The 19112-nt window shown below is 51.8% G+C and overlaps 1 protein-coding gene across 2 annotated transcripts in view; it reads left to right on the forward strand.

Annotated features, from left to right (window-relative positions):
• The first annotated feature begins 357 nt into the window (after positions 1–357).
• Positions 358–19112, forward strand: part of ITGB5 (integrin subunit beta 5) — a 64445-nt gene continuing 45690 nt past the window's right edge. The window contains exons 1-3 of one of the 2 annotated variants that reach the window (XM_054209596.1): positions 358–379; positions 6311–6396; positions 15072–15276. In XM_054209596.1, the coding sequence (XP_054065571.1) occupies positions 373–379; positions 6311–6396; positions 15072–15276 (298 nt within the window). In that variant the 5' untranslated portion in view covers positions 358–372. Of the gene's footprint in view, positions 380–2047; positions 2196–6310; positions 6397–15071; positions 15277–19112 lie in introns of those variants that run through there. The other variant, XM_054209595.1, reaches the window with a different exon arrangement.

The following is a 19112-nucleotide window of genomic DNA, read 5'->3' on the forward strand; positions in this document are numbered from 1 at the left end:
CTTGCCCTTTTGCACCTGCTCCTTCTCTCCAGCAGCCCCCTGGGTGGCAAGGCAGAACACCGGGATGAGGAATGAGGGTCTTCCTGCTCCTACGACCAGGGTGATTAAAGCTCTGATACACAAGTCTGTCAAGGTATGTTTGCACATGAAGTTGTGTCTCAGGGTACTTGGGCATGGCCGAAAGGTCTGAGAAGGGACTTGTAGGTCTACACAAGGCTCCTCTGGGCACTAAGGCGCACATCAGTTATCTCATGCAAACGTAAGATCTGCATCTCATTTTTCTTCACAGAAATACAAAAAACACGCCGCAGAGGAACGACCCCCTTTGACGTCCCTGCAAACCATGCCTTGCATTTCCAGATCAGTCACAACATGGCCGGTATTATTTTTATTATTAATAAAGGGTGGTGGGATCCACCTTATCGGGCTGTCGGGGTAGGAGGGAGAGCTGATGCCGCCCCTTGCCCACGCAGAGCTGATGGCTGGAGGGCAGCCCGTAGGTCAGAGCCTGGCCCACGTGCCACCTTCCTACCACAGCAGGTGTTGTGGTGAGGCATTCGGTGATGGTTTTGCAGTGCTTACCAGTAATACCCCTTGTGATGCTCTAACCACCACACCAGGAGTTAGTCTGATTTATCAGCACCAGAACAGTTAAAATGTTACAGCTTTTGTAGGCAGGTATTTCCTAAGACAACAAACCATCACTTTAAACCCAAGCCTGGTGTCTCCCAGGCTATGGAGAGGCTGCAGAAATCAGCGAGGTTTATGAAAGCAGAGCTGGAAATCAGTGCAAATAAGGGGAAATTTTGGCAGGCGGCGTTACAGTTAATCACTCCTTTCTGAGAACAGCAATGTGACGTATTGAATTGAGGGTGTGTGTTTTGAGTAAAACCTAATGGTGAGATCTAGTAGATAGTATGCTGAAGTGTCATGAAGGTCTGCAGGCCACAGGTAGTTAACTGTTACTATAAATTGCCTTTAAAATTAATGATCAGCCTTACGGTTGATTTATGATTTCTTTTAAAAACAGAAGAAAACAGAGAGCTCCCCAGCAACCCAAACACAATCATAAATCCACTGTTTCTTTTAGATCTGAAGTGTTGGATGTCCCATCATGCCAGGGACAGGCGGTGGGTGCGTGGGCAGTGCCAAAAAGCTGGCAGGCAGGGCAGCGCTGCCTGGGTGCCCTTGCCTAGGGAGCCCTTTAACCGTCGGATGCAGTTTGTTTGCACAGAGGAAAATCCCTGAAGCAGGAAAATGTCACATAAGGGCAGCCACTGACCCGTGGGGACATCAGCGCTGTGAGCCAGGAGAGGAGAGAGCGTGTTGTTTTTGTGCCTGTGGGTACATGTGTGGGTGTGTGTCCGCGCTCTGCACGTCTGCCTGTATGTACACGGACGTGTCTGGGGGTGCCTGTCTGTATCAGAGAATCGTAGGATTGTCTAGTTGGAAGGGACCTTTTAGGTCATGGAGTCCGACATGCACCTCCGTGTGTGTCTGTGACAGCTGTGTGTGCCTGCATGCGTGCATCCCTGCGCAGGTGTGTGCGTGTGTGTACGTGTGTGCGGGTGGGTGTACGCCTGTGCCTGTATGAAGCGTGCACGCGTGTACACATGCGATGTGGCCGTGCACATACGCGCGTGTCCGTGTGTGTACGGACGCGGGCAGATGCAGAGTCTGTGTGTGGTGTGGGTGTGGGGGGGTGTGTGTGGGGTGTGTTGAGGGTGTGTGTGGGTCTGTGTGCGTACACACACATCCACGCGTGTCGTGGACCAGCCCGTGCCCGCTCCGCGCCCGCGGGGGGACGGGGGTTCCGCCTCCCTGGGCGGCGGGGCGGGGAGGTGGCAGCGCACCCTCGGGAGCGGGACAGACCGACCGACAGACACACCGACGCACCGGGGACACGCTCGCCCGTCCCGTCCCGTCCCGTCCCGCCCCATCCCGGCGGGGAGCGCGGCTCCCGCCGGCCCCGGGGCAGCTCCGCGGCGCCGCCCCCGCCTCCTCCTCCGCCGCCGCCGCCGCCGCCGCGGCTGCACAAAAGGCGGCGGGGAGGGCCCGGCCGGGAAGGGCTGCCCGGCCGCCCCGCACCATGCCCCGCCGAGGGGGGCTGCCGGCCCCCGCCGCCGCCCGCCGGCCCCCCCCGCTCCTCCTCCTGCGCCTCCTCCTCCTGGCCGCCCCGCTGCAGCCCGGCAGAGGTAAGGGCCGCTCCGCTCCCCGCCGCCCCGGGCCCTGCAAACGCCGCCACGGAAGGCGGATTATCCCCCAAACCCGCTTCGGTCCACTTTCGTTACCATTTATATTTTTTAGCTCCTCTCTTCCCCCCCCCCCCCCCCCCGCCCCCTACTTTCCGGCCGCCTCCCATCTCCCTGCGCTCTGTTTTGTGTCTGCGCCCGTTCCCCCTCCAGCCCCGCTGCCGGCGGGACGCGGCTCCCTGCCCCCGCTGCTCCCCACCCACCCACCCCCGGTATGGGGCTCTCTGCCCTTCCCCCTCCGGCCCCGGGGGGGTCCCCGAGCCCCGCCGGGGTCCGCAGCCCGCGTCCCCCCCGCCCGCTGTGTCCCCGGTTGCGGGGCGGTGGGACCCGCGCTCCAGCAGCGCTGTTGGGCAGGGACCGCATCCCTGGGCTTGGCGGGGCGGGATCTTACACCTTCTCCTTAAAAAGCGTGGAGCCGCTATATATACACCTCTCTCTCTGTATATATACTTTAACGGAACCAGCTATAACCACTGCTATTCAGGGAGAAGCACTTCCCTGGGACGTTTGCCTGAGCAGCGTGTATTAATTGATCGGATGAAGAACAAGCAGGATGAACCCACAAGCGTTCGCTCTGCCGGTGACCGATCTCCACGCTCTCACCTTGTATCGTCCCCCCCATCTCAGCTTTGTGCACGGGGAGCGGTCCTTGTCCCCGGCGGGGATGCTCTCGGAGAGGGCAGCACAGTTTGTGGCTTTGCTCCAGTAGTGTTGGAAATGGGTTTTCTCTCCTCTCTGAGCGCTCTGGGAAACTTTTTTTTACAGAAAAGGAGCCCACAAAATGCCTGAGTCCACCATTCCGGTACTTGCTCTCAGTCCTTAATGTTTTAATGAGTTATCTTAACAAGAGTCTCATCTTACAGAGTGCTGTGGCACGCGACTGCAAAAAAGCTGAAGAGGTTTTCTTAGCTTTATTTATTTATTTATTTTGAGCATCTGATCCTTAGAATTGATGATTCAATAGTGCAGCAGACTGTCGCAGGGACAAGGCTGTTAGAACGCTTATTGCAAGTGTGAATAAAATGATCTTTTTTCACCCGTAGCTGGAAAAAGAATAAAGTACATCATTTTTTCTTTATTTTTTTTTTTTACTTTTTTTTTCCCCCAAGCAAGCCAGTACATTCGTCTCAGTCTGAGGAGCTCCCCAAACTAGGATTTCTTGCAGAACAGGTTTAAAATGAGGTCAGATTGCCTGGAGCATCTTTATGAGTAAATTTGTTGAGTACCTTTCATGAGAGTTTCCTATCTTGCTCTTGCATCGGTAGTTTGATGTACTAAAATCTCAGCTGTCTAGTGGGATGCCTTGTCTTCCTCTGCTTTTTTGGGCTCTCCTGTGGCTCAGCCCAAGGCAAGGATGCCTTTTGGAGATGCTCTTCATGCCTGCTGGACACTGCTTTGCAAAATGAAATAAGGTACGGGGTTTGGGAATCAGCGTGAAGGACCGTGTGTGGGGTGTGGAGCTCAGCGGTCCGGGGGGGTGGATTATTTTCCTCCAGAGTAATCCCAACTAAATCCTGCATGGAATTTTCCCCATTATAAGAAGTTTAGTTGAAGTTTACAAGTGGTTTCATTAAACATATCAGAATTAAGGAGCAGACCGAGTTCCTTCCAGTCTTACCTGGTGGCTCGCCTCAGCATCTGGAAGGATCTGGACTAGCGTGAGCATCTTCAGGTCCTTCCTTTGCCCGATTCAGGAAAGACTCTGTTGAATCAAGCGCAGCAAAGACTTGCATCTGGAAAATCCTGCGTGTTTTCACTCCAACTCAAAAAGCTCGGGTTTCGGTCCAAAATCAGAGGGCTTAACAAAGCTCCGTTTTCACAACAATGCTGGAAACGGTTTGGTTTTGCTCCAAAGTGGAAAGAAAAGCATACTTGGAAACTTCAAAAGCTGCCACTGGGAGGAATGTCACCCCATGGCCAGCCACAGGAGCGTGGGCTGCTTTGGTCATGGCAGCCGGTGGAAGGAGGAGACCTTGGTTTTCATTAAGATCTTACCATTACTAAGTAAACTCTCAAAAATGCAGTGGTCAGGAATGGAGGTAAATATTATCCTATTTCCATGCAGACAGGCAAGTGAAGCCGTGGGGGAGCCAGGGCTGTGTAGCCCGTGTACGAACACAAGTGTTTGCTTTATAAAGCCCATTATTTTTGCTGTGTTACCCAGCGCACCCAGAGCAGTGGCTCTTGAGGAAAAACTTTCAGCTGCGTTGTAGGGTTTGGAAACGCAAGCGTTAATCTCCGTGCAAACTGTAACTCAGTTGAACAAGTTACATTTCACTGTATTTTACGTATGTTTTGAGCTCTTGCAAGGTCCAGGAGCTGGAATATAACTTGTGAACGTGAAGGAGGAATGAAACGCCTGGGTATGTGGTAACAGCCAGCAAAAAAAAAAAAAAAAACACCAACCCTAAGAAGGCTCTTGTTTGGTATGAATGAGCCCAAGCAGCCTGTCTGAATGAGAGCCATAGAGAAAGCCCAGGGCTTCGCGCTCCCGGGTTGGAGTTAACCACCTTGCGGGCAGAAGAGACCCGTCAGTGCAGGGCTCTGACACGGTCATGCCTCGGCGGTGGCCGAGAATTACTGACAGGACCTACTTATCCCCTTTGTGCTTTTAGCCTCGGGCACGCTAAGTTTTCCTCCAGCTGTCCGGCTTGATTCACTCCTTCCTGCGCTCACAGACCCGCCCTGTACGGGAGCAACCCGGGCAGCCGCTGCTTTTCATTTTTTTGGTGAAATGTTCACGTGGGGTGCAGCAAAAATGCCTTTTCCCAAGCTCCTAGGGCAGAAAGTTCTTGGGACAAGAGAAGACTCCGTGTGGCTCTTCAGCAGCCGTCAGCAAGTCTGTGCAATCTGCAGCTTATACCCAGCAGCGGCATGGTGCAATGGTATCTGCGGATGCAACTGGCTGAAAATAGAGGCCTGACAATGCTTTTATTGATGTTTGGGATAGAAAAAATCGCAGACTCAGAGTTTGAGCCCGCGGCATTTCATTTGGAGCGTGCAGCCTCTGTGCTGAACCCTCCGTTGAAGATTTGTTTAATCAGTTATTGACAGTAGAAGTTAATAGCTGCGCCCGGGGGAGCTGGGGCATCGGTGGTATCGAAGGGCGCATTCGTAGCCACAGGCATGCTTAAACAAGCTGCTGCATTCACAGCCGATACCATTGATGTTTGCTTCGGCTTAACTTGTGTGGTTCCACTTTGTTTTTAAAGCCCAAAGCCCAGATGGTAGATTTTGCAAGCGAAACTGGCTCGGTACGCCAGCCATCCAGGAGGAAAGACCATCGCTGCTGCCCTGGTTGCTGCTGCCTCGGAGGGCGCGGAGCCCTTGCCGGTGTCACGGGCAGGGAGAGCCCTGGCTCACGGCGTGGGGTGGCATCTTCCACCCTGGCCAGCCTTGGATACATCCCAGTGCAAACATGCTGCCCGGCTTAACCTGGATATCCTGTGGAAATGACTCCCATAACAAATTAAAAGTAATTTACTGTAACATGAGTCCACTGTGAAAATCACCTGCGTGGAAGGGGGAGATGAGTATCTTCCAAGGCTGCTTTAAGATGAAAATTCTGGCGAGGGGACCTCCATATATTCAGCTGAAAAAATTCACAAGACGTGCCTAAAAGTCAGCATCTTGGGGGATTTGGACAGCCACTTCGGTATTTCAGGCTGGTCAAACAGCTGGTGCGTTCTGTCTACAGTGATGGAAGGATTTCATTAGGGAGATGGGTAGATGAACTCTTTGATTAACGAGAAACCACCAAAAAAAAGGGAAGAAAAATCACCAGAGTTGTAGTTTGGTGGTTCTCAGGCCCCCAAAACCAGTTTCTGCCCTTTTCATTTTTCTTGGGGAAGGAAAAGAAAATGAGAGCTCCTTACAGGTGAAGAGAGGTTTATTACTTCTCCAGCCTTTTAAGCTCCTGGGAGATTCTTTGCTCTTGCCCCTGTTTGAACTTACAGTATGTTTAACACTAAAAATACCTCAAAACTCCCCTGAGCGCTGTTTTGGAGTGAAGTAAGTGTTCAGCCCACCCCTCTCTCTCTTGTTCTCTCTTGCTGAAGGCCTCAATCTGTGCACCAGCGGAAGCGCCACGTCCTGCGAAGAGTGTCTCCTCATCCATCCCAAGTGTGCCTGGTGCTCCAAGGAGGTAGGTGGACAGACCTCGTTTGTCTTCCATTCTTTTTGTAACGCAGGAAGGGAGCTATTCCCCCCCCTGCCTGTTCCTGACACCGTCCCATGCCAGACGGGTGGGCGAGGGCAGTGGGGACTCCCAGGCTGAGCATATTTTGGGTCTCTGTGTCTCACCAGCTCTTTGACACTGTAGGAAATAAGTCTCCGACCCCGCTGGCCCCTGTGCATCCTTGACAGAGCAGCACTGTTCCTTCCGTCCCTCTCTCCCTTCAATTACCTTCTTGTTTTCGGTGGGTACAGGGTCCCCGCATGGGCTCTGTGTTGCAGGGAGCCTTGCTCGAAAGCTCTCTCCCTTAGAAGCCCCGAGCCCCCAGCTGGTGTCCTGCTACGTGTCCCACGCTGCGTGGCCTGCTGTGGCACGGGCTCTTTGTAACAAAGATAATTCTCCTTTCTGAATCAATGGTGTCATTTTGGGAGCTGACCCATGCTTCTGGCATCTACATTGTGCTGTGGCGATGAGTTACACGGCTTAGCTGCGCGGTTCGGGGTGGAAATGCATCCGTATGTCGGTGCTGAAGCTGCTCACCCAGAGTTTAATAGGGCCTGCTTGGTTTGTGAGAAATTGCAACTATCTTTCCCTGCTACCTAAGGACAGCTCTTGAGTTTAGTGGGAGATATATATATATATATATAGAGAGAGATATTTTATCAAATATACATCTTGTCATGTAGACTTAACAATTTTTAGAGAACAAGCTGTGTGAAAGAGCTGATAACATCTGATGCATAGATAGCTGTTGTCTGCTTAGTGCCTGCATCTGTCCTAAATATTTAAAGAGAGAAATTAGGATGCTTACAGATGGAAAGACCCTGCCTACTTGCAGGCACAGCTGCTATGCCAGGAACCAGCTTTGGGCTGTGAGAAACCCCAGGGCGGTGGATGATCTTGAACCTCTCGATGGGCATGGCCAGGAGTGATGTTCTCGCTCTCCTGTTCCCTGCTGACCCTTTTTCCTCTGGTGTGGCCGTCCTGGTCCCGTTTTAGGGGAGGCAGGCTGTGGGGTTGAGATTGCACTTCACCTGCCAGCTGTAGCTGGTGATGCTGAGCTGAAGATGCAGGTGCTGCCTGTGTGCTCCTCTGCTGCTCCTGTCCGTCCTCCTGCCAGCCCCGTCTGGGGTGGCTCCAGCCCCTCGGGGCAGAGGATGGGGATGGAGATGGGATGAAGGATGCTCCAGAGCACCCCGGTTCGTCTGCGTCTCTGGAGGTACCTGGCCACTGGCTCTCCAGGTCTCTTTCCCTGGGTTTTCACTTACTTGTAGGCACAGCCACAGCTCTCCAAGGAACACCTCCTAACACTGCTAACACCATGCTACCTGACAGCGTAATAGCTTTCATGGGATTTTTTTCCAGCAGGGCAAATGATGTGCAGAAGGGAAAGGGTAAAGCAGTAGATCCTGCGTTTGAGACATCTTGTAAACAGCTGCAAGAGCTCCTCTTCCAGCCAGCTGATCTGCGGTGGTGAGACTGGATCCAGGAACGCTGGCTACTAAGCTATGGGTACCCAATAGCTTGCGCTTTTTTAGTTGGTTTTTTATTTATTTTTAATTCTTGGACTCATAATACAACTTTTTGCAAAACGCTGCCAGCGGCAATGTTTATCTGGTGGTCGGTGTGACCACTAATTGTATGGCAGCCCATGGGACTGGCAGCCTGACTCTTATCTTGCAAACAGGAGAGTTACCAAAAAAAAATATTCCTAAATGGAACGGAGGGGCCAAGAAGGAAGACGCGTGTTTACAGGGAAGTGCTGTAATACTTCCTGACCTTTAGCCTGCAGCGGCTATTTAAAAATACATTTCAAGGTGTTTCGTGCCAAGAGCTACGCGTTTAAAAGCTGCTGTCCCCATTACATGCTGCATGCTAAAACATAGCGAGTTCTTATTCTAATTCTGTATTTATTTATTTTTTTTAGAATTTACTGCTTGAAACTCTAATTATTTCTCTTTAACTGAGATCATCAGGTGAGGTAATGGGATTGTGAAAGATATCAAGAGATTTTTGACTTCAGAAGTTTTAAAGTAATGCTATAAACTCTTAATATCCGCTTTCTCTGCATAGTCCTTTCACCACCTTATTTCCCCTCCCCTCTGCCACAGCCTAGTCAGGTATGCTTATTAAATTCCTTTTAGTCTGTTTAATTTGCAGCAGTATGTTGCCCACGAGCATTTATGCTAGTCAAATTCTCCAGCCCTGCTGCTGTTTAAGTGTCAGGGCTAAGGTATTGGAGGGGTTTCCGCAGACACTAGTGCTGTGGTGGTGAGAACACGATCAGCTGATGCGTGTGTATTTTCTGCTCCCTTTGCATTTACTTAAGAGGTTTGGGAGGAAATTGGACCGGCTGTCGTCATCTTTGTAGGCAGCAATTAATAATTTTGTCAGGAAGTATATATAATAGAAGTCTGAAGTACATATAATTCTGTAAATAAGTATATGTATTATATATACAGGAAGTGTAGAGGTGTATATAATATATATATACACAAATTATTATACCTTCTTAAATACTTTCTTATATACTTTCTGTACCTTCTTCTGTACTTTCTTATATATAATATTCATTCCTATGGGGAATAACATCACCTGGCGGTGCCATCCTACCTGTTTGCTCTTTGTCCCCCTGGGTGGCCGGCATTGCCGGTGCTGTGAGGGACACCCCAGCTACGGCAGAGGAGCGTTACGAGCAGGAAAGCTGTGCCGTTTCCCAGAGATGACTGTGTTTCGCGCAACCTCCTGCAGCGTTGCATCCTCCTCCATCACCCTCTGCGCGCCCAGATCCAGGCTCTGCGTGACCGCAGAGGAGCAGAGAGACTCCAGCGCTCACGGACTGTGAATAGGGGTTAAGAGTGCGCAAAAGCAATTCTGTGGACACAAGGAGCCCTGTCCCAATGGCTTTCCAGGTGGGATAAGGTTCCTTGTATTTACATTGCCTTGAATTGTGAGGGTAAGAGCATGTGTATAGATAGGTGCTTACAGCACAGTAATCAACGTGCTATAAATTTATAACTACGACCTCCTAACCTGTTCGTAGAGGGTGTGTCACGTCCCCTCGGCTTGAATCAGCCTCTCTTCACTTCTGCTTGCGTTCAGCATCTCTGCTCCCATCAAAGAGGGTGATGATGGATGAGTTGATGATAGCAGCTTCTGGTATCCGGCAGCCCCGGAGGCCGCAGGGGCTGTTGGGCTAACCACAAGCCTTTGGGCTGTTGGAAATTTGGAAGCCGACATCAATTCTGTTGGCTCGTGCACGAATACCTGGAAAGGCAGGACTGAAATGGGATGATCTGTTTAAATGGCACTTAAAAGAGGAGGTGTGGATGCGTGGCCTTTAATGTCGCCTGAGCATGCCTTGAAACAGGACTGTCTGGGGGAAATACGTGACTCTTGGGTGATGGAGGCTGCTTTGGTCTTTCTGTCCGTGCTGGAATCTGAGGAGATTCCTCAACTTCTGCTGCAAGCTCCAGAAGAAGCTGGCAACGACCAGAAATCGCTGACAAGCTGCTGGTGAAAGGCTCTGGCTGGAAACTGCCACGCTGGCCCGTGGGGGGGTTGTGATCCCTGCAGCAGCCTGGGGTTTGTGGGTGGGAGAGGAGGACGCTGGTTGATTTTCTGCGGTGCTGTCAGGCTGCCCAGGCTCACGGGGGCTGGTGGGGCTTGCTGGGGGGAGCAGGGAGCTCTGGAGGTGGCTTCAGCTCTGTCCTCTGAGCGGCCAGGTGGGGTTTGTGTTCATGATAAAGCTACCTGGAGTGGTTGCAGGGGAGATGCTCTCCAAAAGAGCATTCGAGAGTAGCGGTATGGGGGGCCGAGGAGGGGGAAATTATGTCATTACGGAGCTGTTATCTTCTGTTTGCTGCTTTGGGGAGCAGCGTACCAACAGGCAGAGGCCCCTCTTGTTCGTTAGGTGTGTGTACACCGTGTGTTCATCCATGCATTACCTGTGTGGATGCATTTAGATGTCTACATGCAAGATAGAGATGATGCTCATTAATTGCACTAATTAAACCGAAGTTTCCTTTTTGATTAATTGAACTGAAATTTCCCCAACGGCACCCTCTGTTTTCCAGCAGATGGCTTGCACCCCATCCTCTCCCATCTCAGGAACGCGTGCCTGGAGAATGAGGAAGGAAAATCAAGGCGGGAACGTGTCAATTTTTTTAAATGGAGAAAGAAAGCACGGTTCAGACTGAATTAATGCAGAACTGGATTGATTAAAGCGAAAAATGGTGGGGACATGTGTAGTCAGGAGTTAGATATAGTCAGTTAGATACAGTCAGTGCTATTCTCGGTTTTATGGCATGAACCAAGCAATTTGTCTTAAAGCTGTCAAAGTGATGAGCATGTAATTGTCACACTGTTGTCTCCATTCAGTCTGTCCACTTGCTTTTGTGCGTTTGCTTTTGTGAGCTTGCTAAGGCAGAGGCCGGCCCGCAAAGCGCCCACCGGGCTGTGGGCGGCCGGCGTTACTAACGAGGACGAGGTGGGATCTCCCTGAGCCGATGCTTCTCTGTGGCACGAAGCGATGCTTGGGGCAGTTCCTGCTTGCCGCAGGGCACCTGCTGCATTTCTCGCTGGAGCAGGGAGACGGTCGGCAGGTATTTGGGCACCCCGAATTGCTTAACTCACTGTGAGGTGTCCTCTGCTCGGGGGGAATCGGGGTTTGGACCAATGTGCCACGTCTGAGCTGGTGTGGGGCTGCCGTTCAGCTTAGTCGCTCCTGAATTATTTGGACCTGCACAATTCCCTTTACTCCTCAAAACTTCTCATCCTTTTTTGCCTTTTCTTTAACCTCCGGCAGCCTCGATTTTTCTGTGTTGCAGAAAACTTTGCGCTTGTGATGGTACCTGGTAGCCGCAGTTTTGCCTTTGGGTTTTGACCTGCGGGTGCTCACGAGGGGGATTTGCAGGGTGCTGTGGCCATTGCTGGGGCTTTCCCGAGGCCACCCTCACTCCCCTGCTTGGTGTCACCCTGCCTGGGTTGGAAACCGACGCAGGGGCTGGTCCTGCAGCCGCTGGGTGCTGAGCTGCACCCCCTGCCCGGTGGTGTTTGCACCCCTGAGGGGGGGTTATTTTCTTCCACCCCGGGTAATGCAGCATTTCACCGAAAAAGCAAGGGCCTGGCTTTGATATGAGCTGCAGCTTGTCCTGTGGCATGTCCTCTGGGCCCATTTTAGAAGGAAGTTTAAGAGAAAATAGCCGAGTCAAGCAAGGGGGACTCGTGCAGAGGTGCTGCTGCTTTGTGCAGCTCCCGGCAGGAGGGGTTGCGTGGGGGCTTTCCCCCGACCTCCTGGGCTTCCTTTGGAGAACTTCTGTCACGGAGGCTGCAGAAGAACACATTTGCAGCGGTAACTGTTTCTCAAACAGACAGGCTTGCACATGCACGGGCGCCCTGCCCCGAAAAACCTCCCGGCAGGTCCCACGCGGGTGTGCTCCTCGCCCCATCTGCCGGCGCCGATGCTGCTTTCCTGTACGCCCCTCGCTGGGATGATGAACATCGATATAAACAGTACCATACCCAGAGCCGTCTCTCGTGGCGTTCCGAGCTCGACTGCTAAGGAGTAGCAGCTGAGGGGAAGAAGCCGCCATCCTCCTCTCCCCAGGCTGCTGCCCCCTCCCCACCCCCCTCCTGGCTCTCGTTCTGCTCCCCCAGCCCCAGCCAGAAAATTGAGCCCTCATTCAAAGCCCTTTGAAGTCAAGTCTTTCCGTTCACATCAAGAGGCTTTGGAGCAGACCCCGGGGAGGGTTGGAAGTGCCTGATGAACGCTGCAGTTGCACGAGCAGCCCTAAATATCATAGAATCATAGAATTGCTGAGGTTGGAAGGGACCTTTAAGATCATCAAGACCAACCTTTAACCTACCCTGACAAAAGCCACTTCTAAACCATGTCCCTAAGTGCCCCATCTACCCTTTTTTTAAACACCTCCAGGGATGGTGAATCCACCACCTCCCTGGGCAGCCTATTCCAATGTTTAATAACCCTTTCAGTGAAAAAATGTTTCCTAATATCCAATCTAAACCTCCCCTGACATAACTTGAACCCGTTTCCTCTCGTCCTATCACTTGTCACCAGGGAGAAGAGGTCAGCCCCCATCTCTCTACAACCTCCTTTCAGGTAGTTGTAGAGGGTGATAAGGTCTCCCCTCAGCCTCTTCTCCAAGCTAAACAACCCCAGCTCCCTCAGTCGTTCTTCATAAGGTTTGTCCTCCAGACCCCTCACCAGCTTTGTAGCCCTTCTCTGGACACTCTCCAACACCTCAATGTCCCTCTTGTAGCGAGGGGCCCAAAACTGAACGCAGTACTCGAGGTGGGGCCTCACCAGTGCCGAGTACAGGGGGATGATCACTTCCCTAGTCCGGCTCACCACACTATTCCTGATACAGGCCAGGATGCTGTTGGCCTTCTTGGCCACCTGGGCACACTGCTGGCTCATATTCAGCTGGCTGTCAACCAACACCCCCAGGTCCTTTTCTGCCGGGCTGCTTTCGAGCCACTCCGTCCCAATCCTGTAGCACTGTATGGGGTTGTTGTGACCCAAGTGCAGGACCCGGCACTTGGCCTTGTTGAACCTCATACCGTTGGTCTCAGCCCATTGGTCCAGCCTGTCCAGGTCCCTCTGCAGAGCCAACCTCCCCTCAAGCAGATCAACACGCCCGCCCAGTTTAGTGTCATCTGCGAACTTACTGAGGGTGCATTCGATCCCTTCATCCAGATCGTCCTATGTAGATACTTCTCTCCAGTGTTAATTCCTGGGGAATAACTAAAGGTTCCTGGCTGCACTCCTGGTGCTATTGGTGTTGCTTTTTGCACAACCAGAGTGTCCTTTCTAATAGGTGGCCAGCAGAAATGAGCTGGCAGAGGTGTTCACCTGGAGCAGTGGTCCAGGCACCGGGAAAGCAGGAGAGCATCTCCCCAGGGGTGCCCTGCTGCTGGATGGACCAGCCCAGGAGAATGCCTGGACCCCGCTGGCTTTTCGCTGACTTTGGGTCAAACCACATCCGAGATAAACTTTTCTCCAAGGCTGCCCTAAACGTGCTGCTCTGAAAGGCTGGGCATTGTTTTCGGTTTTGTGAGGGATTCTGATTTTTATTTTGTCATGCTGGAGATGATTTAAATAGTCCCAGTCCTCCTTTTTGGAAGCGCATCTGTTTACACGACGCATTCCAAGAAATTCGTGTTTGCATCCATCTGATATGCCGTCTCCTTGGCTGGGTCCCGCCGCTGGATGCTGGAATGCAAATCTCACATTTTTCAAATAGCGTTGGGACCTTGTAGTGAGAAAACGCAGCAGAGCCTCTGTCTGTGTCCTCGGGCCCTGTGGCCAAGGCTGTCCTCGGGGAACCCCCGGGGCACCCTGCAGGGTGTGAAGGCGAGGTGTGCTGGAAGACCTCTCCCTCCTCCATGTCTCCCCTGTCCTCTGCCATGCTGAAGCATCAGCAAAAAAGGGGGGTTTGTTCAGCCCCACACTGGTTTTTGGCTGTGCAGCTGAAGGAGGGGCTGGCATGGCTGCAGACATCTTCTCTGCATTATTTCATGTCATTTCAGTCCATCAGCCCCGGAGCAGAAGACGGTTGTCTCTATTGTTATGGTGCAGAAATAAGTAAGAATCGACTGCTGAAAATCCAATAAGTTTTGGGCATGAGGCTTGCTCCGTTTGGCCCTTTGGGGGAAAAAAAAAAAAAAAAAAAAAAAAAAAAGGCATTCTAACAAATGGTCTCTTTGCAAAAGGCTGCATTGTGTGTCCGGCTGTTCCTGAGCGCTGCCGGCACAAGGCTGCATTGTGCACCAGGCGCGGGGCTCGCGGCGAGGGCTGGAGCGGTGGGGACGGGTGCTGGGATGCTCCCTGCCATGGCAGCCCCTCCTCCGGCAGCGAGCATGGGCTGCCTTCCGACCACCTCCCAGGCAGCATCTCCCACCTCCCCATTCTCCAGCAGAGCAGCCCAGGACAGCCTGCCCACGTCAGACTGCCCCAGCTCTGCTCCGCTTCAGGGACGGCTGGATGTGGTCACTTTTCTTTATTTTCCATGTGATGGTGTGGTGCCAACGCCTGCAGTGCAGAGGTGGGAGGAGTGGGGACACGCCGTGCTCGCGTGGGGACATGTGGCATCTCGCCCAGGGAAGAGGGTGCGGGTCCCCGGAGCCACCCAGCCTCCGTCTCCAGCTTCACATCTTGACGTGGCTCTCGGGGTTGGTGGGTTTGTCCTGCTTCCCACGGTGCAACCTCCTTGTCCTCCGTTCTCTCTTTTGCAAAGTTCCTTCAAGGTGATGCGCGTGTGAAAAGTAACAACTTCTCACATTTTCCCCTCAAAGAGATTTCCAGGCGGCAAAGCAAACACTTTGCCATGCTTTCAAAGGGCTGGGAGCAAGTGCTGCTGCTGTGGCTGGGGAGAAAACCCAGGCTTAGCTTTCTGCTGCGGTGGTCTGAGAGCAAATTCAAAGCCTCACAGGATTTCTTTTCCTGGTAGATCCCTTTGAGAGGCTCAGTGCAGGCTGCTTTTGAGTACAGCCACCACAAATGCCACCAGCTTCTCCTTGTCATCTCCTATTTCCTACAGATACCAGTGTGTCCAAACAAAGCCCCTGCTGTGGGATTGATGTTTCTTCCTCCCCTTTCCTTTTGTCCCTTCTTCACCCCCCAGGAGTTCGGCAGCACAAAGTCCATCACGTCACGGTGCGACTTCCTGCAGAACCTGATTGCAAACGGTTGTGACGGAGCCATCGAAAACCCCAGCAGCAGCATCAACGTGGTGAAGAACGTCCCTCTGAGCAGCAAGGGCTCCGGCCAGACCCACCTGGATGTCACGCAGATCATGCCTCAGAAGGTCGCCTTGAGTCTTCGTCCTGGTGAGTCCCCAATGGCTGTGAGCGACGTGCTGGGGTGTGTTTGTGGGGGTGAGAAAGGGTGGCCAGGACGTGCCAAGAGCGTGTTGTAGCCCCTGACCTTGTAGCCTGTGAACTTAGTGGTACATCACAAACAAGTTTGGGGCTGAGGCGTATGATCTCTATGAGATGGCACCACTGTCAGGCAATGTCAGTCAAACCCCACCCAAAACTTAACCTTTGCATGTGTTTAAAAGGAACCTGCGTGACTTACAGAACGTAATCACTGGGTGGAAGGAGTTAAAATAACTTTGGATCCTCCACCAAGCTGACAGTGCTTGACTCTAAACTGAGACAGCTCCTTCTATAAATTGGAAACAAAAATGCGTATCTGTTTTCTGTCGGTATGCAAAAGAGCCGTGGGATCAAGGCTGAAGATGGAGATTTGAACTTGTGACTCAGGCCTTGGACTGTGGCCAGACCCCTGTTTCATTCCCCTGAGCCATCACTTTTCTTCAATCTCTTCCTTTTAATTAAAAATTAGAAGGGACCGGCTGGACTGAGCCATGCGAGCATGCTTGTTATCAAAAGTTTTTGCGTAGTGGGGGGAAGCTTTAATGTGGGTTCAGAATTCTTGCAAAAATTTGGCAGCCGATATTTCTGAAGGGGGGGGTGGAAAAAAAAAGGTCTTTATTGCAAAGTTAAGAAGCAAATATAAAAGCTCAATTCATTATAAGCAATTGGTGTGGGTTTCTGAGGCTTACAGTTTTGTGACAGCTCTTATGAGCATACAGAAAAATGAAATACGATGTTTTGCCCAAGAAAAACAGGAGTTTGAGCTGGTGCTCACGCTACCAGTGCTCTCCCGGAGCCTATCAGTTGCTGCAGGATTTTTTGCTTTAATTCTAGGGGTTGGATAGTCCTCATGTCTCTTAATTAACTCTTCCTCAGCAGTGTGACTGCTGTCATCAGTCAGACCCTCAAACGTAAAGACATTTTGCTTCAAAGGCTTAAAAGCAGGTACCCGAGGGTGGCCACCACTGGATGTATGGCTAGATGCGTGGCTTCTGCAACGGAATGTTGCTGATGAAACAGGTTTGCTCCCATAAAAAAAAAAGGGAGTTGTTATTCCTCCTGTTTCTTGAGGTGGTTCCTGGCAGAAAGGGCTGTCTCAGCTTCCCCATCTCGCCTCCCGCAGACCCTCCTTCACTCCCAGTGCCCAGCAAATTCCCCTTTCCCAGTCCCCGGCAGTTTTGCCCAGCCAGAGGAGCGGATCCGCTCTGGTCTGGGGCAGGGCATGGGGGTCCCTGCGGCTTTCCGGGGGCTGCGCTGTCGGATGCTTCAGGCTGTAGAGGGCTGGTGTGCCGTTCCTGCCAGCCCTCCCAGGGGACCACGCTCGTGGCCACCTTCGGTTCTCCTTGGGCAGCAGAGGAGCCCTCCAGGTCTGGGCTGAGCTGCAGAAATCACCCCCAGGGCCCCCGCTGCTGAGCCGGGGACCTCCCCTCCCTGCACTCCTCTTGCCGAGCATCAGGGTCATCGCAGGAGCAGGGACATACCTGGATGTTTGTAATAGTATCTCCCGTATTTGCTCTCTTTTTGATGTTGGGCAGCACTCCCTCTTGGGGCTGATGACTTCCTAAACCCATGTATTAGCATCCCCAGTTTAAATTATCCATTAATCCTTGAGCTTGAGAATGGGTTTCACCCCGTGAACCCAAGACAAAAAGGAGACAATGTTGATTTAATTTTGGGCATGAAGAGTGTCCTATTTCAAAGATGAATACACACGGCGGTCTGTGGCGATGGTGATCTTTTATTCTTAGACCACTAAGCAGAAGCAGAAGGGAGCGAATTGTCAATTGTTTGCCGTTCCCACCCAGGCAGTTTGATCTAATCGTCCCGTGGCAGAAGTCGTATCCCCAAATCTCCATGCCCACAGCTGATTTCCAAAGGCTTTAAATTGACGTCCTTCACAGCGTAGCTTTCAAATCGAGCATTTAGTTTTTATAACACTGCTTTTTAATCCTATGTCCAGCTGTAAAGCAGTGTGTCCTGGTTAGATGAAAAATATGACGAGTATAAAAGGAATTAAAAAAAATGAATAGATTCGAGCTGTGTTGTTCATCAAGCCTTAAGCCTCGCCAAGCAGAAAGAACAGCTTTTCATGGGTAAGTTTGCTTGTCGAGTTTGTGTTTGTAAATTGGCCAAGAGCAGTTTTTCCGGTTTCTGCGCTGCCTCTCTGTGACAGCATCCAAGAAACATTTCTGAATTCAGTTTTGAGTTAAAAACTTTTCAGTAAAAGCCCTAAGGAGAGGATGGTGGTGACAGTATGTGGGGAAACAGGGGACTGGATTATTCCTAGGAGTGTGAGAGTAATGCTGTGCACAGAGAGTAATAAATTCTTTTGCACTTACATCTACATGTATTAGCGATATTTTCTCTGAGATAATCAATTTTTGCAGTTAGGAATGACAGAAGAACCCAGACCAGGATCCTGTTATTTTTGGTCCTCTCAGGAACTAATAAACTCATAACTATTAAAAGAAGATTGGATTAGAACAATCCAAATATGCTCTCTGGCACAGGAATTCCCACCTTAAGACCTGCTCAGGAAGAAGAGAGTTTTGGAAACTGAAATGTTGGGGACATCACATGCAGAAGGAAACATCCTCTTTTTCTGAAAGGGTTGGGTATTCCAGTGGGAAAAATATGTAGGAACGAAAAAGATAGTCATGGGAATTAATTTTCCTGGAGTTACGCACGTTCTTGCAGCACCGAATTGAAGCCAAGCTTGCCGTCATGGTTTCTTACCCTGCGGTCGGTGCTCACAGGTTTTGCACTATATAAATGATGAGCTCCTTTGTCCCCCCACAAAATACATGCCAGGTACAGCGTCAGGCCACCTGATTTGGTTGAGCTGCCTCAGTCGCTTTGCTTACTGTAGATCTTGTGCTGAGTTGCATCCTGCGGCATGCCATGTCTCAGGCTGTGCCGGGAGAGTCCCGCTCCTGCAGGAAATGAAAGTTGGGGAGAATAAGGAGGAATATTTATGGCAAGAGTTTCCTGCATCCTAGAGCTGGTGTCTGGGCAATACCTACGTGTGCAGGTTTGCGGACGGTGCCTCTCGCAAGCCCTGCCGGGTTGGAGGAGACTGCAGGGGGGAGCAATTAGCTGTGAGAAAGAAGCTTGGAAGCCACCCTTGATCTAAATGCACAGGGAAATCACTAAATAGAGGGAAGGTCTTGGTTTAGGAGCTGCAGCTGACTCCCCTGGTACCCCAGCACCGAGCTGGTGAGATGCACAGAGAACTGGTGGAGCAAAGGGCACGGACCCGGATCTAAACCCTTCACAGCTTTGTTTGCGAAAGAGGCAGGCTCTGGTCTTTGTGCACGTCCTCCCGGGTGCTGGGATCCCGGATCCTTTGCCGAGGGGGTGGATGCTGCTGGGTCGAAGCAGCTGCCGCCGAGGCCTGGGAGAAGGCATCCACTCGCTCCCCGCACGCGGGGACGGCTGTGGGAGTCACTACGAAGCAGATCCTGGAGGCAGGGAGGGTGTCTGGCCCTGCGTGTGGCTCGTCACACAGAGCGTGACCCCAGGAGCCACGCAGGGCTCCTGCCTGCCGGGCTGCAAAGCCCCTGGTGCCGTGTCTTGCCAGCACGGCAGTTCTGGGATGCTGCTGCTGCGTGTTGTTGGGCTGGAAGTAAGTGGGAGCAGCTGTGCTGCTGCGAACAATGAGGAGAACAATAAAACAGTTAGGGAAATGTTTTCACAATACTAAAAAATGTTTCGTTTCTGGGGAAGAGGAGGGGAAGCCGTGAGTGTTTTGCAGAACCTGCCAGTGCCTGAAGTTCAGCCTCGAC

Source organism: Rissa tridactyla, chromosome 7 (genome assembly GCF_028500815.1).
Source record: "Rissa tridactyla isolate bRisTri1 chromosome 7, bRisTri1.patW.cur.20221130, whole genome shotgun sequence".
In the NCBI taxonomy this organism is placed as follows: domain Eukaryota; kingdom Metazoa; phylum Chordata; class Aves; order Charadriiformes; family Laridae; genus Rissa; species Rissa tridactyla.